Source organism: Nomascus leucogenys, chromosome 16, assembly GCF_006542625.1.
Source record: "Nomascus leucogenys isolate Asia chromosome 16, Asia_NLE_v1, whole genome shotgun sequence".
NCBI lineage: Eukaryota > Metazoa > Chordata > Mammalia > Primates > Hylobatidae > Nomascus > Nomascus leucogenys.
In genome coordinates, this window is record NC_044396.1 from 22,115,308 (window position 1) to 22,136,765 (window position 21,458).

Below are 21,458 nucleotides of genomic sequence, written 5' to 3' on the forward strand. Positions count from 1 at the left end.
AAAGTTTCAGAATGCAAGATTAATGTACACAAATCAGTAACTCTGCTATATACCAACAGCGACAAAGCTGAGAATCTAATTGAGATTTCTTAACCCCTTCACAATAGCTGCAAAACAAACAAATAAAAAAACAAAAAAAAAACCTTAGGAATATACCTAACCAAGGACATGAAAGACCTCTACAAAGAAAACTACAAAACACTGCTGAAAGAAATCATAGATGACACAAACAAATGGAAATACATCCCATGCTCATGGATGGGTAGAATCAATAGCGTGAAAATGACCATACTGCCAAAGCAATCTACAAATTCAATGCAATTCCCGTCAAAATACCAGCATCACTCTTCACAAAACTAGAAAAAAAAAAAAGACCTAAAATTCATATGGAACCAAAAAGGAGCCCACATAGCCAAAGCAAGACTAAGCAAAAAGAATAAATCTGGAGGCATCACATTACCTGACTTCAAACTATGCTATAAGGCCATAGTCACCAAAATAGCTAGGTACTGATATAAAAATAGGCCCACAGACCAATGGAAGTGGATAGAGAACCTAGAAATAAAGCCAAATACTTACAGCCAACTGATCTTTGACAAAGCAAACAAAAACATAAAGTGGGGAAATGACACCCTATTCAACAAATGGTGCTGGGATAATTGGCAAGCTACATGTAAAACAATGAAAGGGGAACCTCATCTCTCACCCTATAAAAAATCAACTTGATGGATCAAATACTTAATCTAATACCTGAAACCATAAAGATTCTAGAAGATAACATGAAAAACCCTGCTAGACATTGGCTTAGGCAAAGACTTCATGACCAAGAACCCAAAAGCAAATGCCACAAAAACAAAGATAAATAGGTAGGACTCAAGTAAATTAAAAAGCTTCTGCACAGCAAAAGAAATAATCAGCAGAGTTAACAGACAACCCACAGAGTAGGAGAAAATCTTCAGAATCTGTACAACTGACAAAGGACTAATATCCAGAGTCTACAAAGAACTCAGACAAATCAACAAGAAAAAACCAAATAATCCCATCAAAAAGTGGGCTAAGGACATGAATAGACAATTCTCAAAAGAGGAGTTACAAATGGCCAGTAAGCATATGGAAAAATGCTCAGCATCACTAATTATCAAGGAATACAAATCAAAACCACAATGTAATACTGTCTCACTCCTGCAAGAATGGCCATAATCAAAAGATCAAAAAATAATAGATGTTGGCATGGCTGCAGTGAAAAGAGGACACTTTTATCCTGTTGGTGGGAATGTAAAGTAGTACAATTACTATGGATAACAGTGTGGAGATTCCTTAAAGAACTAAAAGTAGATCTACCGTTTGATCTTGCAATCACACTACTAAGTATCTACCCAGAGAAAAGTTATTACATGAAAAAGATATTTGCACATGCATGTTTATAGCAGCACAATTTGCAATTGCAAAAATATGAAACCAGCCCAAATGCCCATCAATCAACAAGTGGATAAAGAAAATGTGATATATATTCCATGGTATGTGTGTCACAGAGGTTTGTATGGGTATGTGTGTCACAGAGGTATGTATGGGTGTATATATATATGTGAGCTGCAGCAAATAAAGCGGTATATATATATATATATATACACATACATATATATATACATACATACCTCTGTGACACACATACCATGGAAGACTACTCAGCCAAAAAAACGAATGAAATAATGGCATTAGCAGCAAACTGGATGGAATTGGAGACTATTATTCTGAGTGAAGTAACTCAGAAATGGAAAACCAAACATCATATGTTCTCACTCATATGTAGGAGCTAAGCTATGGGGACACAAAGGCATAAGAATGATACAGTGAACTTTGTAGACTCAGGGAAAAGGGCGGGGCAGTGGTGAGGGATAAAATACTAAACATTGGGTACAGTGTACACTGCTCAAGTGATAGATGCACCAAAATCTCAGAAATCACCACTAAAGAACTTATTCATGTCACTACCTGTTCCCCAAAAATCTATTGAAATTAAAAATTGACTTCAAACTATACTGCAAGGCTACAGTAACCAAAGCAGCATGGTACTGGTACCACAACAGAGACATAGATCAATGGAACAGAACAGAGCCCTCAGAAATAATGCCGCATATCTACAACTATCTGATCTTTGACAAACCTGACAAAAACAAGCAATGTGGAAAGGATTCCCTGTTTAATAAATGGTGCTGGGAAAACTGGCTAGCCATATGTAGAAAGCTGAAACTGGATCCCTTCCTTACACCTTATACAAAAACTAATTCAAGGTGGATTAAAGACTTACATGTTAGACCTAAAACCATAAAAACCCTAGAAGAAAGCCTAGGCAATACCATTCAGGACATAGGCATGGGCAAGGACTTCATGTCTAAAACACCAAAAGCAATGGCAACAAAAGCCAAAATTGACAAATGGGATCTAATTAAACTAAAGAGCTTCTGCACAGCAAAAGAAACTACCATCAGAGTGAACAGGCAACCTACAGAATGGGAGAAAATTTTTGCAATCTACTCATCTGACAAAGGGCTAATATCCAGAATCTACAATGAACTTAAACAAATTTACAAGAAAAAAACAAACAACCCCATCAAAAAGTGAGCGAAGGATATGAACAGACACTTCTCAAAAGAAGACATTTATGCAGCCAAAAAACACATGAAAAAATGTTCATCATCACTGGCCATCAGAGAAATGCAAATCAAAACCACAATGAGATACCGTCTCACACCAGTTAGAATGGCCATCATTAAAAAGTCAGGAAACAACAGGTGCTGGAGAGGATGTGGAGAAACAGGAACACTTTTATACTGTTGGTGGGACTGTAAACTAGTTCAACCATTGTGGAAGTCAGTGTGGCCATTCCTCAGGGATCTAGAACTAGAAATACCATTTGACCCAGCCATCCCATTACTGGGTATATACCCAAAGGACTATAAATCATGCTGCTATAAAGACACATGCACACGTATGTTTATTGCGGCACTATTCACAATAGCAAAGAGTTGGAACCAACCCAAATGTCCAACAACGATAGACTGGATTAAGAAAATGTGGCACATATACACCATGGAACACTATGCAGCCATAAAAAATGATGAGTTCATGTCCTTTGTAGGGACATGGATGAAACTGGAAAACATCATTCTCAGCAAACTATCGCAAGGACAAAGAACCAAACACCGCATGTTCTCACTCATAGGTGGGAATTGAACAATGAGAGCACATGGACACAGGAAGGGGAACATCACACACTGGGGCCTGTCGTGGGGTGGGGGTAGGGGGGAGGTATAGCATTAGGAGATATACCTAATGCTAAATGATGAGTTAATGGGTGCAGTACACCAACATGGCACATGTATACATATGTAACAAACCTGCATGTTGTGCACATGTACCCTAAAACTTAAAGTATAATAAAAAAAAAATAACCCAGAATAGAATTCTGAATTTTATTAGAGAATATATCTAAAATACAATATTTATTAAGTTATGATATATTGTCTGAATGGAAATATACTCTGTATCACAACTCTAATTATAATAACTTTTACAGATAATACTTCATTTACATCTCTGTAATTCAAAAGTCACTAAATTACAACAGAATGCATATTTAAGATAACTTCGCTATAAATATATAATAATTTTTAAAGTTTTTCTTTAATATAACATCTTGAAATCATGAACATTTATTTTTTTCTGGTTTACATTACATAGAATCATGACTGCTTTACCTGATTTGCCTTAACTAGCTCAATTTATCATGTGCTATGTACTTGCACTCAACCATTCTACTTTCCTATGTTTTAAAAGCAGCATTTTAGTGAACAATTGTGAGTGCTCATCACCCTACACGCTGTGAACAAAGTCAAGATACTTTATTCTTATTTCTTATCCTATATTCTGTGTTACAGAAAAACTACTATCATAAACAAAGCACCAACCAGTCACAGCAGTTGTGTCAAGCATGACCATTGGTCTAGTCTTCACATTTTATTAGTAAGCCTATCAAGTAAGAGATGAAGGGTCTAGAAAACCAGACACAAAGCAACCAGGGTCCAAATCATCAAGATAGATCTGTGCTTAGCTAAAGGGAAACACCCAAAGATTCATTATTTGGATACAGGCTATGGAACCATCTTATTTGAAAGAAGCTTTGATTTGCCTGTTCTTCAGTGGCTGAGCCGGGCGCCAGTTGTCCACCATCAGTTCTTCGGGTTCACCCTCCCCATTGAAGTTAAGTTTACGGAATTTCAACATCTAAAAGACACAATAAAACATAGATAATTAATGTTTCACAATAGTATTCAGTTATATGCTTGTGTTATGTCTTTAAATACATTCCCCGGCCAGGCGCAGTGGTTCGTGCCTGTAATCCCAGCACTTTGTAAGGCTGAGGCAGGTGGATCACTTGAGGTCAGCAATTCGAGACCAGCCTGGCCAACATGGCGAAACCCTGTCTCTACAAAAAAAAAAAAAAAAAAAAAAATACAAAAAAATTAGGCAGGCGTGGTGGAGCACCTGTAATCTCAGCTACTCAGGAGGCTAAGGCACGAGAATCATTTAAACCCTGGAGGCAGAGATTGCAATGAGCTGAGATTGCGCCACTGCACTCCAGCCTAGGTGACAGAGTGACGTTCTGCCTCAAAAAACAGAAACAAAAACAAATAAAAATTACATTCCCCAACATTCAGTGCTGTGCATCAATGGCCAAAATTCAATTTGATTCCTAATAAATACATAATCACATACAGATTATGTATGTATGCTTTCATATAACAAACCAATTTATACAAAATACACAAATTCATTGGGGTCATTTTTAAAGGAAATTTTCAGTGACCTTCTAATTTTAAAATCTATCATCAAAAGTCTATAAACTCATACCTTTAGATGCAAAATAATAACAATTTTAGTTCCAAATTAAAGCTTTGTTTTCTGCCCCAGGGAAGACAAACTACCACATCTATACAATTAGACCAAGTGATCAGCACCTGTAAGCTCTATGGGCTGAGTGACAAGCTGGCATCTCCAAATACACAAAAACACGGAAATGAATTTGCCCAGGCTGATTTGCCTTAACAAGCTCAATTTATCTCGTGCTATGGATTTGCACTCAACCATTCTACTTTCCTGTTTTAGAAACAGCATTTTAGTGAACAATTGTGAGTGCTCATCACCCTACATAGCCCTACTGGTATTTTGCCAATATCTGCACTTAACATTAGAACCCCTTGTCACTGGTTGATTTTTATTCCCTTATAAACTTGTTTCAGTTTACTGGCTACCATTGAGATACAGGCAGCCGTTAAACAGTCTCCCACTTCTTCAAGGTTCTCAAAAAGTGCTACTTTCCTCCCTCTAATCAAGACTTGATCCAAATGAAAAAGGGTGGTTTCGACAGTAATATAGCAGCCCATGAATCAACAGCCTTTAACCTGATCTCTTTTGTCCAGTAATAGTCCCTCAATCACTCCTGTAAAGCCACCTTCCATGCACATACATTATAACATGCACAGCTATGGTTACTGAATGCAAGAGAGCATTCTAAGGATATATAGGGTTGATTCATTACGACAGAATTCCAGCAATCTGAAAGAGAGTCTGTTCATAAAGTGTAATCAGGTCAAACTTTTGATCAAACCAGTATAACCAATTTCTGCTCCTCACTGCATCAATTAAATTACACTGTCACATTAGTCAACTTGACTCATTGTTTTAGCATCACAGAGACAGAGCCTGGGTATAGAAAATAAAGGTAGCAGAATTAGCAGACCCATTTATACTGCTTACCTAAAATCCACGCCCCCACTCCCCGCCCCCGTACTTCCTTATTAACAGACATCTGCCCTCTCCCTGTAAGCCTCAGTGGGGTAAGCCTGCAGGTCTTAACTAACTGTGATGATCACATTCCCAGGCTAGGGACTGAGCAAGAAACACAATTCTAGCCAGTGAGAAGTGAAAGGTTTGCTAGGGGCCATCAGGGAAAAGCTTCTCTGCTCTTAGGAAGCCAATGGAAGAGGTACTCATTTCCTCCTCAAGAAGTTGTTCCTCCTCTAGATGGGATGCTCAAAATGCTATTACAACCACCTTGAGGATGAAGTCACCAATTGGCAAGGCCAAGTCAAGGGAATCAGATAGAGGAGGACCTGCAGCCCTAGCTTCCTGAGCTGAGCATGACCCTCCCCTCCAGTCTCCATGTTATAGGACAAGAAAAATAGCCCTATTGGTATTTTGCCAATATATGCAATTAACATTATTAGTTTAATACCACTTTCAACTTTAAAGAGCAAACTCAGGGTACAGGGATTAATGCAGTAGGTTCAACTGCCCTTATCTATATGTGTATTTCTGCCTGTGGGTGTGTATACACCATAAATCCATTTATTATAATGGCTGTAAATGTCAGACTGTCGCTTTAAAGTTGGATTGCTCTCAGCGAAAGAAGAAAAAAAATTCCATGTTTTAAATTATAGCGTAAACACTGCATCTACAGAAAGAAGGGCATTATAATCTTTCCTTATGCTACACTTCAAGAAGCTTACTCAAATATGTTATTACTACAAGGTCAATCTTCAAGTGACATACAAGACAAGCATGCTATTTTTTAGGCCCACTTTGATATGCTACAAGTAATTTTCCAGTCAGATACATATTTCCTTTAAAGAAAGATATGAAGTATCTTCAGCATTCATAAGTTCATATTCTAAGGGAGGACACAGGAATAGAATCCTTGCTCCCAGACCTGATTCTGTCCCAAGGTAGCTGAGTGGAAAACCCTTCAATTTTCCTGCATCTCAGACTGTTGATCAATGTGATTCAAGCCAGTGAAATGAGAAAGTTGGACATGATCTCTATTGCACATTGCAACGCTAAACCTCTATTATACAGCATTTTTGTAGGTTTAAATCACACTACCACTACTCACATAGTTACCATTTTCAAGACTGTTGGCTTCTAAAGCTATCCTTAAATTATTCAGAATCCATCCTCTTGTGAATCCTAAGGAATGTTCACTTTCTACATTTCAACTGGGCGCTGAGAGATAAGTCTAGGAAAAAATCATTTGTATCCACTTTTGTGGCTACTCATCAGTGACTTAGAAGCTTCACTAATCACTTGAACATCACACACTACATTGTATTGGAAATGTAAGAATACCTGCTCTAAGCCGCTAAAGCAACCTGGAGTGAGTTTTAATAGATACGTGTTCTCCAAGGGATGACTCTCACCTGTCAGGATTCAGAAATGCATTCTGATATAAATAAAATGGCAGAAAGCCCTTATGCGAGTGAGTAGTAGGCTGGGTATTCACTGATACCTACTTAACCTTGAACATGAACTCTCACTTTTCTAAGCCTTAGTTTCCTCGTAACTGGCAAAAAAAAAAAAAAAAAAGGCATTTATTAGGTGACAGACATCTTTCTCATCGAATCTTTACAATGACTATTCAGTTTTACAGACTAAACAAACTGTCTAAGTTTATAGTTAATAACAACAAAGATTTACTGAATGCTGTTTATTTGCTAAGCACCATCAAAGGCACTATTTCTACAGCAAGAAGTAGCAGGAGAAGGATTAAATCTCAGGTCTCTCTCAATCTGGAGGCCAAGGTCTTCTGCCTTGCCTAAATGCTCCACCTGTAAACAGACCCGTCATTAGAAAACCAACCTGCTCGCTGCTGACACTGATGGGTTCCTTGAGCACAATCCAGGTCACGCATTCCAGAAGAGGAGGGGTGGTCAGTGAGCCTGGGTAGGTCCAGTAATCCAAGGATTCAGGAAGGAGGCCATGAGGATCAAAGTTAGTGAAGTCAGCACTCTTGCCCTAGAACAAGGCAAATATGCAGGTTCAAACTATCACATTGACAGAGTAGGAGGAAGGTAGGAGAGTAGGAGACACAAATAGGTATACTCCTCTCTGATGGTCAAAAACACTTTTTATAAAAGAGGTCCTATATTCACTGGCAAACAAAATAAAAAGAAATTAACAGAAGACATTCAACTTGAAAATATGTGGCAAGTCTTAGCAAAAAAAAAAACTATTTTCACATGTCCATTTTTCATCTTGGCCTTTTATCTAAAATGATCCCTTACATTCTCCATTAAGTCATTAACTGATCACACCCAGTATTTAAGGTGAGACTGCTGCCACTAAAATGAGGTGACTTCAGGTTGCAATAACAGAAATAGGGTATCCTGATGAGGAGGTGATTTTCTTTTTTTTTTTTTTTTTTTTTTTTTTGAGACGGAGTCTTGCTCTGTGCCCCAGGCTGAAGTGCAGTGGCACGATCTCGGCTCACTGCAAGCTCCGCCTCCTGGGTTCACACCATTCTCCTACCTCAGCCTCCCGAGTAGCTGGGACTACAGGCGCCCGCCAGCACACCCGGCTAATTTTTTGTATTTTTAGGAGAGACGGGGTTTCACTGTGTTAGCCAGGATGGTCTCGATCTCCTGACCTCGTGATCCGCCCGCCTCGGCCTCTCAAAGTGCTGGGATTACAGGCTTGAGCCACCGCGCCCGGCAAGGAGGTGATTTTCTTACTCTAGGTCAGAATCAAATAACTACATTCTGTTTTGGACACTACACTTTTCAAGCAAACAGGAATGATTTACTGGAAGAGTGACAAGGTGGTGGCAAAGAGAGAAAACTATGTCATATGAGAATGGTTAAAGGGAACTAAAGATAATTAGCTTGTGGTAGGTGAAAAAAACAAAGTAGAGAGAGAGTAGGGTTATTTGGAAGAGAGATCAGGTTTATTCTATGAATTCAAGGGGCTCAAGCCAGTGAGTGAGCATTTCAGAGGATAGATGCTGCTTCAATGTGAAGGTCAGCTTTGTAAAGCCAGGGCTGCCCCTGGTGATAAGTTCCCCATCACCGGAAGTGACTGTAGTGTTTAAACAGATGCTCAACGACCTCAACACAACTATGCTGTAGAGAGGATTTAAATGCAGGATGGATGAATGCAAAGAGATCATAGAATAGAAATCTCCATGAAACAAGCCTTGTTTATCTTGTTCACCATTGTATCTACTAGTTTGCAAAGCACACAGTACATACTCAACAAATATCTGCTATATGAATGAGTGAATAATTTGACTAGGGGATCTTTGAACCTCCTGGCAGTCATAAGATTCTCTGACTCTTACATATGGATGTTCAAATGATGGGGGAGCAAGATTAAATAAATATAAGTCTTAGAATTATGCTAGCATTAGGATCAACTTTGTTGAAACATTAATTAAAATTTAAGTAATAGTCTACCTTTATTAACTGCTCATCCAAACACCACATGTCATTGAGACTGTGCAATTTGATCAAAAGAAATTTCTAAAACCAATGGAGTATTGAAAATCGGTACCCTAAGGAGGTGGCAGAAAATTCAAATTTACCTTTGTTTTAATGGAATCCAGCACATCAACAACTTTCTGAAGGCCCGGTTTAGTGCTGCCAACCTAAAGAAAAACATAAAGGGCAAGATACTATCACCCAGTTGGTACTGTACCAGTTTTTATTTTTATTTGGGTAGCTCTATTAGAAAATGTCCTAATAGTGAGCCCAAATTCTCCACTTCATACATGACACCAATCAGTACTGGCTTGATGACACTGACACCAGACTTGCCTACTTTCACTGAATTTTCAACCTGCCTGGACTTCCACTCAGATAGCAGTCCTGAAACCACCAGCTCAATTGTCCCCAGTGACCTCTAACTGCCAAAGGATACTCCTCAAGGGCTTGCCTTGATTTCCTTGTAGGACTTTACACTATGGTCTTCCCTTCTTTTTAAAAATTATTTTCTTCTTTGGCTTTCCCTATGCCTTCCAGCATCCAAATCTCTCTTGACTCTTGCCCTTCTTTTTTTTTTTTTTTTTTAGAGTCAGGGTCTCGCTCTGTCACCCTGCCTGTAGTGCACTGGCATGATCATAGCTCACTGCAACCTCAAACCCCTAGGCTCAAGTGATTTTCCTGCCCTGGCCTCCCAAGTAGCTGGGACTACAGGTATACACCACCATGCCCAGCTAATTTTGTGTTTTTGTGTTTGTTTGTTTGTTTGTTTATGACCAGCTAATTTTTAAAAATTTTTGTAGATGTGGAATTGCGCTATGTTGCCCAGGGTGGTCTTGAGCTCCTGGCCTCAAACTATCCTCCTGCCTTGGTGCCCCAAGGTGCTGGGATTACAGGCATAAGCCACGATGCCTGGCCCCTTTTAAGTCGTTTAATTTGCATCTCTCCCTTTGTAAAGGCCTTACATTTTGCAGTTTCTCAGGATTGCTCCGTGGGCAGCTTTCTCATCTCCCTCTTCGTGCTGTTCTTGGATGATTTCAAAGACAACTGTAGCTTCCACCTCAACATATGAATCAGAGCTCATAAATCTCCAGCCCAGACCTCTCTCCAGTCCCCTTTACCACTGTTTAGAGGGCAGCTCAACCGGTTCTGTCCCCCTGTTGCCTGAAATTCACCGTCCTTCCCCTCTTCAGAACCTGATCTTACTTTTATCATGATCTAGTACTGTCTAGCCTCAGGTTAAATGAAAAGAAAACAAACAAACACCTAGCAGTCACCCAAGTTGATCTCTTTATGTTCTTCACATTTACATCCAAACGGTACCGAATAAATACCTCTCCTATTGTCTTTCTGCCCTCCATCTCCACTGCAACTAGCAGATACGAAAGGAGGAGATAAACTTGAAAACATTTCAGGGACAAAGGCATTTCCTAAGCTCTTTTGTAGAATGTCCTGTATGTTACAAATGTTCTGTCTGGTCATTCTTTATTAATAATAGGAAAAAAAAAGAATTGGGCCATCAACTAACCTTCAAAAAAATACCTAGAACGGCCAGTCCATCAGGTTGCTGCACAGCTTTCCCAAAATCCCCATATTTGGTGTTCCAGTGAACCAAGTGAAGCTAAGGCCGAAGAGACAAAGCCACAGTGAGTGATTTACATAATCAAAGCCGACAGATTTTATTCAATGGTCTTTTTCTCACAGTAAAGGTTACTTAGGAAATTGAAAATATGGATGATTTTAAATCAAAACTTTCCTTTCATTTTAATTCTAATTATCCACAGTACTTGGTATAATAGCAAGTGTTTTCATCAATAACTCTAAGACAAAGAAATGAACAGTTTTGACAGAAGGCACACATTTTATTTCCAAATTTATGTTAAAACAGAATCCTCCAATTTTAGTCTGTTTACTTTTTGCAAATGGTGGCCAGTAGAGAAAGTTTTGCAGCATTCAGTATGATGTCACAATTAAAGGTTATAAAAAGCAAATGTGAAGGTCTTTTGTAAAAGAAGTGGTTCACCGGGTGTGAGTTGAATTTACAAATTAAGCTTTTGAAATTAATGCTAAATATCAACTTATAAACATTTTTCCCTGGAAAGAAAAAAAAAAGTATATCTTACCTCTGCAGCATATTTCTTTTTATCCACAGTATGCTCTGAACCTTGTCCATCAAGTGAACCCCAGTGAAAGTGAAACTGAATCAATCTGTAAGTGCCATCCAGGGGTCCTCCCTTGAGCACTAAAATTAAAAACATATATATATATGTAACATATATGTATGTATCTGCATACACATATATACATATGTATACACACATATACACATACATACACACACAAAAAACACATGTCTAAATATCACAATCTTAGTTCTGTTTTACAGTACTAAATGTTTGCCTTTAATCACATTCTACTCTGAAAATTCAATCCAGAGTCCAGTTTAGTCTATGGTGCTGAACAAAATCACTTCACCTGTTTTTATTCCTCCCATGCATTGTCTGGAGAATGGATGCTTTTCACATCTTTCTTTCTGAGCATACTGATTCCTTTTTCTGGGTTTGTTTTAGAGTCATAGATTCAGGTCCAGAGAGAAAAAATTTTAAGTGAAACTAATAATCTGTGAAATATTTAGGAAGTGCCCATGCAGCTACTGGCCAATAAATTGGTCTGCTACACACACTTGCAAATGTGAGACCCTCTCTTCTACCAAGGCCCAATTGCTGCCATACAGCCTGCTTTGCTAACCTCTGATACCAGTTCTTACACACCCGAATTTGTGAAATCAGTATTCCATTGATCTTAACATTGCAAAATCCAATTATCCTTATATAGGCTTCCCAAATTCTTTAGAATTTGGACTGTCACTGCCGCTGGCTAGCTTTGTTCCCTTAATTTTTTTATTATTTATTTATTTATTTATTTATTTATTATTATTATTATTTTGAAACAGAGCTTTGCTCTGTGGCCCAGACTGGAGTGCAGTGGTGCGATCTCGGCTCACTGCAACCTCCGCCTCAAGCAGAGTTCAAGCGATTCTCGTGCCTCAGCCTCCTGAGTAGCTGGGATTACAGGCGTGCACCACCATGTCCAGTTAATTTTTGTATTTTTAGTAGAGGCAGAGTATTGCCTTGTTTCCCAGGCTGGTCTGAAACTCCTGAGCTTGAGTAATCCGTCCACCTTGGCCTCCTAAAGTGCCGGGATTACAGGCATGAGCCACCATGCCCGGCCAAAAATTTTTATTAAACCTCTTTGACCTTAATTTACTCATCTGTAAAGTGGATACACTAAATCATTTACTATTTCACTGATAATTTATGGATCATCTTCTATATGCAGTGTAATGTGCTCTATTATCTCCAAGAACTTAAAATTCTAACTTGATAACTATTCCACGATTCTACTATTCTGGCATTAATGTGAGCAAAATCAGTACTAAAAATCACATCCTTGGGCTACAAACTATCTGTACATAATTAGTAAGTTGGGTCTTGACAGAGGATTAAAATAGTGTGAAATCACTCTTTCTCCCATCCACCAAGAAACTTTGTACCTAACTTTATATGTATTAATGGGATTTAACCAATAAATTCAAAAGCTTTTAAAAGTAGTTTAGTTCTACAATTTAAATTTTATTTTTCTAGTACTGGGAATTAAACATCTGTTGCTATAAGTGTATTTTATTAGCTTTACTTTATAATTCCATAAAATAATGAGCCCAAATTTACTTTGGCATTGCAGAACAAAGGGATAACTTCTGTACAACAAGATTTGTTCATGAGCTTCACCAAAATATGCTTACATGGTAGCAATATCCATTCATCTATTCAAAGTGTAAGACTGCTTTGAAGATATTTAAGCAGTGGGGTCTCTCTATGGTTCCTGATACAACCTCTGGCTGCCAGATCTGCTTTACAATAGGCCAGGAGAAAAAAGGAAGAATGAAAACAGAAAGAATTATAAATGGTGTTATGTTAAAGATCTGCTAAGAAATATGAATTTGGATATATTCTGACAAAGTCACATCTCTTGGAACACAAAAACAACTTATTACAACAGTTTGTTTCCTGATAATTCTATAAGGAAATATTAGCCTCTAATTCTAGACTTTTTTTAAAAGAATGAAAGAATTCCCTTTTTTCACAGTAATATATAAAAATTAAATATATGTTCATGAAATAAATTAATACTGAAAAAATCCTTTATAATAACTCTTTAAAGCTAGCAACCAACTGGCTGATAATAAGAAGCAAATGTCATTTGTCACATCATTAATTCTACCAAGTGGTAAAACTAACTAACTAAAACCATACTAAGCATCTGAGATAACCAATTTTCTAAATGTATCTTCTTTCCTCCTAATGAAGAATCATAGCAGGATCTTACATTTAAAGGAGAATAAAGTTTATTGCTATTTCTTATTCTTTCTCTTACAGATCTTAAAATTTCATCTTAATTTGTTTCTCAGAACATTTAGAATTAGGCAAGAGTGTGTGCAAACCTTTACTAAACAATGCTTGCTAACAGCTAACACTAAAAAAAAAAAAGATAAAGTGCTCTGGGCTCAATGATTAAACACATTCAGTGCTAATCTATTATCACCAGATACCTGTTTTAGCCCCTGTTAAAATAAAACTTGTTGCTATGAAGATTAGAAACCCACTGTAACTAGAAAAAGTTATTAAATCCTTAAAGTTTACTTGCTGCAGAAGGCAGCAATTCTGACAAACTCTTAGTATGGAGTTTAGTCAAAGAAGTCCTTCAAAAACATTGTTGTAATAAATTGCCATAAACTCAAACTTTTTATTGGAGAAACATAAAAGATAATATCTTGGTTTAAGTTAGGGCCTTTATGCTATATTCTGGATCTACTTATTTATTTAAATGACTACATGCCATTTTCTAAACTGTTGCAGTTTAAAATGAAATCTATTTTCCAATGTAAAAATAATTTTTAAAAATAGCAGAAATTGCTAACTGCATATTTTTTCTCTGTAAAATCCAGCCATGGCAGTGGTGCTTTAAAGAGTCAATGATTTATTGTGCCCCAGAAATGTGTTCTGTGAGGGATGGAGACATAAATACAGTTTTCTACTCTAACGTTTTTTTCAAGAATCCCCCCCCCAAATTTAATTTAAATTCAAATCTCAACACCAAGAGCTCCAGCCAATTTTAATTTTCATGATTGTCATCAATTATACGTACTCTGTATATAACACAAAAACAAGCACTAAGTATAATGTTGTAGAATAATCTTTCTTCCTATACATATTATTTGAGGAAATTATATAAATTACTTTTTGAGAAAAATAAGAGATCCAGTAATATTGAAATGAATCACATTACTTATACAAATTAAAAGCCGAATATTTGATATTTTTAAATTTTTTCTCCCTAATCACTTAAACTAAATTAAGATGCACTGGAGTAACAGACTAAAGACCCTAATGAATGTCAACAGTTTCTCCTAAGTCCAAAATATAAATAAACTAGTCCCAGTAATCTTTAGTTTAAAAATAAAATTTAAATAATTTCCTACTAATGAAGCAAATGATTAATTCTACAGAAAACATGTCATTTTCAGGACCATCTTTTCTATAAATAACCTGAAAAATTTTAAATCATGCATTACTGTTTTGCCCATTGGCAGCAGCCAATAATCCTAGGGCTACGTGCCAATATAGACAAATCTGGGGGAAAAAATACACGTATTCCATTTGTTTTAAAGCAATAAGATGTTTAGCTGTCACTTTCGCTAGAGTAAACACAGTTGCAATTCAACAGAAGTTGTGGTTTAAATTATGTGGCAATTATATAGGAGTAAAATAAGAAGCTGTTTTGATGTGAATATAGTAACTACAGTGTTTAGAATACGTTGGTCCATTTTCTAGATATTTAAGGTTCGACTGACACCATTACTGTGTGCATGACAAGCCCTTTCATTTGTTGTTATGCTTTCTTTTAACTTAGGACTGCTGTGGAAGAAAACTTTTGGAGCTTCAAAAACAAGTCCCTAAAAGTCAAGCAGGATCCATGTATGAAGATCCATTATGTCATACAGACAATGGGGTCACTTACAAAGAGCACAGGTAAACTCATCCAGCTTCCTTTACTCTTTTCTTGAAATAACAAACAGATTTTAAAAATTCCGATTTCTAAAAAAACAGAAATGATGTAAGACTTGGATAAGAGTTGGCCAAATAATTCTGGCATTGGCTTTCAATATTTGTCCCTAACTTTGCAATAAAGCAGGAGAGTATTAAACTCATTAATAAAAGTTAATAAGTTAGCAGGAGTTAATAGTTTGACTACTATTCTTTTCTCCCAGATAAGGCCATTAATAAAACATCTCAAGCAGGGTGAGTTATTTTTTAATAAGTTTTTTAAAAACCTAAAGGGATTAGCAATTTTTCATTAACTTAAGGTGAATTTAAGGTGGCTTATTTTCAAAGGAATTTAGAAGATTGATGAGAGCTCTAACCCAAGCTTCTAGTTAAATCCTATTAACTCCACAGTTTAAAAAATTCTCTCAAGCTTAAATCAGCAATAAAGTCAACCCACTCAGTTCCTGATACCCAAGTACTTAAGTTTGGATATAAGAGAACATTTAAAGCATATTGGAAAACCTCAATCTATGAGAAGTTCTAGAAGGCTGAAATCTCATTGAGGCAAAGAAGACAGGTAAATGAACTGTATTTAAATGCAGGAAATAAGAGGTATAGGAAATCTAAAAATGTTACCACCACAAAAATAACTCCTAATATAAAAAGAGATGTTAAACTGTCGATTTTTTAAAATTAAGTGACTAAAATAAATAACTTTTTGACTTAAGTGTACAGAAAAAAAATGCCAGTTTTTAAAAAACATGGTATGTACAAACTAAATGTCAAATATGGTTATCCTTCAAATATTTTTATTCAAATTCTATTTTTAAGTGATTGCTATTTAGTCCCTCCAGCAAACCAGCAAGGAGACAACTTAGCAAGTTATTTAAACTCTTCGGCTTCTGTTTCTTCATGTTTATTAAGGTGAGTTTAACAAGAGTATCTCTACTCTTTGTTTTGGCTTTGAGAGCCTAGGATTGTTTTATTAAAAAAAAAAAGAAAAGTCTAAAGGGAGTTTTTCCACTTTTTCTCTGTGTGTGTGTGTGTGTGTGTGCGTGTGTGTGGTTTTTTGTTTGTTTGTTTGTTTGTTTTGAGATGGAGTCTCGTTCTGTCACCAGGCTGGAGTGCAGTGGTGCGGTCCCGGCTCACTGCAACCTCCGCCTCCCGGGATCTAGCGATTCTCCTGCCTCAGTCTCCTGAGTAGCTGGGATTACAGGCACATGCCACAACACCTAGCTCATTTTTTGTATTTTTAGTACAGATGGGGTTTCACCCTGTTGGCCAGGCTGGTCTTGAACTCCTGACCTCAAGTGATCCACCCACCTCAGTCTTCCAAAGTGCTGGGACTACAGGCGTGAGCCACCGTGCCTGGCCCCCAAATGGTATGATTTTTAAAAATTTATTCTGTAGATGTCTTTTCCCTTAATATTGACATTTTAATATATTCTGCATCCTTGTTTAAACAAAGTAACTGAAAATGTGGAAAAGAGAGGCAAAATTACAAAGGAATCTTTCATATGCAAAGGAGGGCAAGTCCTTCCTGACCTTGCTTTTAGTATACCTTCTTGCCTTTCTGGAGCACATGCTGTGCTCTCTTAAGTCCCCTGGTATTTCCTATCTCCCTTTGCCTGGACTCTCGTCCAAGACATCAAAATCCTTCAAGCCTTCACATAAGCCTTATTTACCCTGGGAAGTCTTTCCTGTCTTATCAGTTAAACTGCTAAGCCTCCTTCACATTTCCATAGTTCCTTGGAATACTTCCTTTCTGCACTTAACAAAATGGCAGTCAGGGTCTACTATTTCTATGTCTTTCTGCTTTAGATATTTCTAGCGGGGGCTCCGGGGAACAGGAGAGGGACCAGGCCTCCGCCCTGCTTTCATGATGCTTAGCTTCCCATGCATTTAAGTGGTGTTAGTAATGACTTTTTTGTAGAACTAGGTGGATAATACACGTGTCTCTAAAGGCATGGGTGGGAGCTCCTACCTAAACCCTGTGGTTTTCATCTGTTTCACAATCTAAACATGGCCAACTTCTTTAAAAATGTAGGCATTGCTCTCCAAAAGAAATAGCTGGGAAAAATGTAGCTAGATCTAATTAGTTACTGCTTATGGAGAAATCTGTCAAAGTTGAACAGATTCATGGTAAAATATATAACTATATAATAACTTCATACATAAAATAAGTACATATTCAGTATGATAAACAGTATGCTTCAGAAAATATAAAAATAAAATTTTGAAATACCATCAAATGATGGGAACTAATCTTAAAGCTGTTAAAGAAAAGTTTATTCAGAAATCTTATCTCAGGTGCAACATCTACAGCAATGGTCTAACAGAGGTGGTCGAAGGGTTCAAGTTGTGACAACAACAGAGGCCATTTATGGAGGAACTTCTGTGCGCCAGGCACTGGGCTAGGGGCTTTACATATACTGTCCCATTTCATCCTTCCACTGTGGCAGACACTATTGTTACTCCAACTTTACAGTTAAAAACCACTAAAACCTAGACAGTATTACTCCCAAAGTCTCTGAGCTAGTTGTTGGCAGCGCTAGAACTCAAATCCAGGTCTCTCTGACCTCAGTCTATGCTGATAGCCACCAGACCATAGGTTCAAATCCACTTTCCAGTAATACATATTACTGGAATAATTTATTTCACTATCCATTTTTTAAGGACTATAAGGAACCTCATCTGCTTTCATTTGTTGGAGATTTGTTTCTTCAGTGTTCCAAAAAAGACTTAAACTATCCAATTTCTATGTAGCATCCAACAAGATACATAATTTGGCAGACATTACATCCATTGAGAACAATGACATCATTGTGGCTCTTTAAAAAAGTACAGATACAGACTAAAGTAGCTCACTTCTTTTGGTTTGTAAACGACTAGACATGAAATGTTACAGTATTCTTTCCGTATGTGTAATACCTTGAGACCTTTGGCTTTGTCATGTTATAAATATACAGTATTCTTTACAAGAAAAAAATTGTTTAATTTAATTATATGAGCACTGTTCCTTTGGAGTGAGAGGAATGCTTGGGAAAGCAATGTAGCAGAATCACTGAACTGTCTTCAATGTATAACCTTTACTTGATTCTGATAAATCATCATACTATGCCAGAATCTGTGACTATGATTGTAAGTGTGTGCGTGTGTGTATGTATGTATGTATGTGTGTACTGGGGAGGGGTGCACACAGGCAGGCACAGGTAGGTTGAAAACATTTCTCAGATGATCTCCACATTATCCCCCATCAAATTATCTTCCAGAATCACCATTTCAGAAAGCCAGGTGTTTGCAAATTTTTTTTAAGTTGAAAGGAGGGAAGAATTCTTTTTTCAAAACCAAGCTGACTATATAGGATAGCTGCTGACAAAGAATAGTCAACCTGACTAAATGGTTATAATTACAGTTATATAATATATTAGTACCGTAGGTCACTACTCCAAAACTTTCCCATTTTGTTCCACCACTCCCCTCACTCCCACACCACCACCAAACAAAATGTGTTTGCAGCACCATTTCGTTCAATGACCTTCAGAGAAAGCACTCAGGAAAATAGGGCACTGGCAATTAAATTAACTGCTTAGCAAAGAAGGCAGCTACTATGTCTGAATGGAATTGTTCTCTTGTTTCAAAAGAGAGAAAGATTTTTAAAAAGCAGCATTTTTTCTTTCTTTCTTTCTTTTTTTTTTTTTACAGTGAGCATCCTGTAAACAGCTCTACTACAAATAAATACGGTAATTGGTTTTGTCAGTAATGGGCCAGGTTGTCCACCAACTCTAAAATATCTTCGTTTGTGAAATGAATTTCTGAGTAGATATCAAAACATGCTGCCATCTTTATCACACTAGCCCAATACTAAGAAATACTCATAAGTAAAACATTTTCCCAGAATTTCAATATTTTAAATTGGCACGTTTTTGTTACTCTTCTCGCTGCTAACTTGAAGATAAGGCTCACTAAGATATAATTTTTAATGGATACGCATCAGCTCTGCAAGACAAAATATTTTACAATCTTAAAAGTTCAATTAGTGCAAATCTCATCGTGACTGATCTTTATTGCGAGAGGACTTTGCGCCTTTTGTGATTTTTCACAGGCATATCACAGTTATTCAATGGCCTACATAGAAGCCAGGGATTTTACAGGGGAGAAACGGCCCTGGGACACTTCAAACTAATTAGCCTGCTTCTCAGAATCTGAGACCTAATGAAAATGATCAGGGTGGCATTCTTGAGTCCTGAGACAAACTGTACTATTAAGAGGGTTCCTGCCACTGTTCCTGGCTCCTTCCATTAAGCTTGGAAAACAGCTACTGGCTAAAAGACACACGTTATTTTCTAAACACTGACCTGCTTTGTCCTGAGAGTCATCAAACTCCACGTTGAAAGAATGACCATTGTTGAGGATCCTCAGGGAAGTTGCTTGATCATAGGAAACAGACAGGGGCTTCAGGGAAGGGTCATACTTGGCTGTATGAGTGTCGATGTCAACAGGGGACTGGCGCTCTCCCTTGGCAATGGGGAAGTCCTTATGCCAGTGCTCAGGTCCTGGGGGAAAGAAGACGTGTGAATCCCCCATTGTGGGGAAAGGTCCACCCAGACCCCTAGAGAAGAGCAATCATTGCGGAGCCAATCTGCTCAGTTTTAATTTTAGAAGCACCACTTAACGATGGGGAAAATTTTGGGAAAACAGGTAATCTGTGCCTCAGTTTCCACATTTGTAATATGGGATCATTAGAAATCTACCTCATAGATGTCGCTGTAAGAATTAGAATCGATATATGTAAAGCTCTTAGATCACTGAGTGCTATATAAATATTAGCTATTTTAAGGTCGTTTTACTGAAATTCAGCAACTGAAATCGAGCAGACACTAATGTCAGGGCTTGTGGTTGCGATTTTGGGATATGCAAGCTCACTTAAGACATTCAAGGAGGTCCGGATCCTTTCCTCACTGCCCGGGCCCGGGCCCACCCCTCCTTTAACCGTCAGGGTCCCCACGACCTCGGAAGCCCCATACCCTCCAAAGATTCGATAAGTGGGCCAGACTCAGGCTTCTCTGCTCCGCTGGTTCGGAAGAACCAGATCTGAGGCCAAGATAAAACTCGATTCCTGGTGTCCGACCCCCTAACATTAGAAGTCGAGAGATGAAGGGAAAACTCGGAAATCAGAGCCATGGATTCAAACCAGCACTGGAAAATGCCCCGGGACAGTTCGTGCTGAGCGCCTTAGCCACAGGTGGTGCTAAAGCTGGAAGGGTGTGGGGGTGGAAGGTGGGGGAGGGGGTAGGGGAGTCTTTTAATTTCTCCGCGATCAACAACTAGAATTTTCCGTTACAACCCTTTCCCGCCTCCTCCTAGGTCCGGTTAAAATGATCCCCAGGTCGGGACCCGGGAGAGACTGTCCTCGGGTCCCGCGGCCATGGCTGCGCCTCCCCTCCCTCGGGCCCTGCGCGCCTCGGGCGGACGCTGGGATTCCTCGACAGTGGCCTCGCAGCTGGGGCAAGGGGGACATCCCCGGGGCCGGGGAGCCGCGAGCAGAGCGAGCGCCCGGGGCGCACCTGAGCCTCCAGCGCTCCCCGCGGCCGCAGTAAACAGCATGTGCGGGCGCTGCGGGCCCCGGGCCGGCATCCGGGCTCGGGGATCGGGGATCAGGGATCGGGGCGCCCCCGCGCCGGCCGCCGCAGGCACTCACCGTTGTGTTTGCCGTACCCCCAGTGATGGGACATGGTCGCGCTGGCGGTCGGGGCAGGGCAGGAATCGGCACCGATCTAGCGGCGGCGGCTCGGGCGCCTGCACTGTGTCCGCGGGTCGCGCTGGCACCAGCTTTTATAGGCTCCCGCCAACTTCGTGCTCGGGGGCGGCCCGGGGGAGGGGGCTTGGGTGGACCTAAGCGACAAGGGGAGGAGGTGACGGGCGGAGGTGATCTCTCTGCGCTCAGGGCGGGCCGGGGCGGGCGAGGCTCCGGGGGCGGGGAAAACGCCCTCTCGGCTGGCCCCCGGCGGGGCTCCGGGGCTCCTCTTCCGCCGCCCGGCTC

The 21,458-nt window shown here is 38.9% G+C and overlaps 1 protein-coding gene across 1 annotated transcript; it reads right to left on the reverse strand.

The window, feature by feature from the left end:
* Nucleotides 1-3,459: 3,459 nt before the first annotated feature.
* Nucleotides 3,460-21,375, reverse strand: CA2 (carbonic anhydrase 2). Its single transcript, XM_003269520.4, has 7 exons — nt 21,117-21,375; nt 19,774-19,971; nt 11,435-11,553; nt 10,840-10,932; nt 9,416-9,478; nt 7,696-7,851; nt 3,460-4,284 (listed from the first exon to the last, which is right to left on the reverse strand). The coding sequence occupies exons 1-7, from the start codon at nt 21,148-21,150 to the stop codon at nt 4,165-4,167; spliced, it is 783 nt and encodes a 260-aa protein (XP_003269568.1). The 5' UTR covers nt 21,151-21,375; the 3' UTR covers nt 3,460-4,164.
* Between the last annotated feature and the right edge of the window lie 83 nt (nt 21,376-21,458).

What these genes read in the sequence shown, in the direction of transcription:
- CA2 (XM_003269520.4), bottom strand. Translation starts at nt 21,150, where the DNA reads ATGTCCCATCACTGGGGGTACGGCAAACACAACG. An exon ending in TGACTCTCAGGACAAAGCAG is followed by an intron (nt 11,554 to 19,773) that starts GTCAGTGTTTAG and finishes TTTTAATTTTAG; the next exon opens with TGCTCAAGGGAGGACCCCTG. An exon ending in AAAAGAAATATGCTGCAGAG is followed by an intron (nt 10,933 to 11,434) that starts GTAAGATATACT and finishes CTTCGGCCTTAG; the next exon opens with CTTCACTTGGTTCACTGGAA.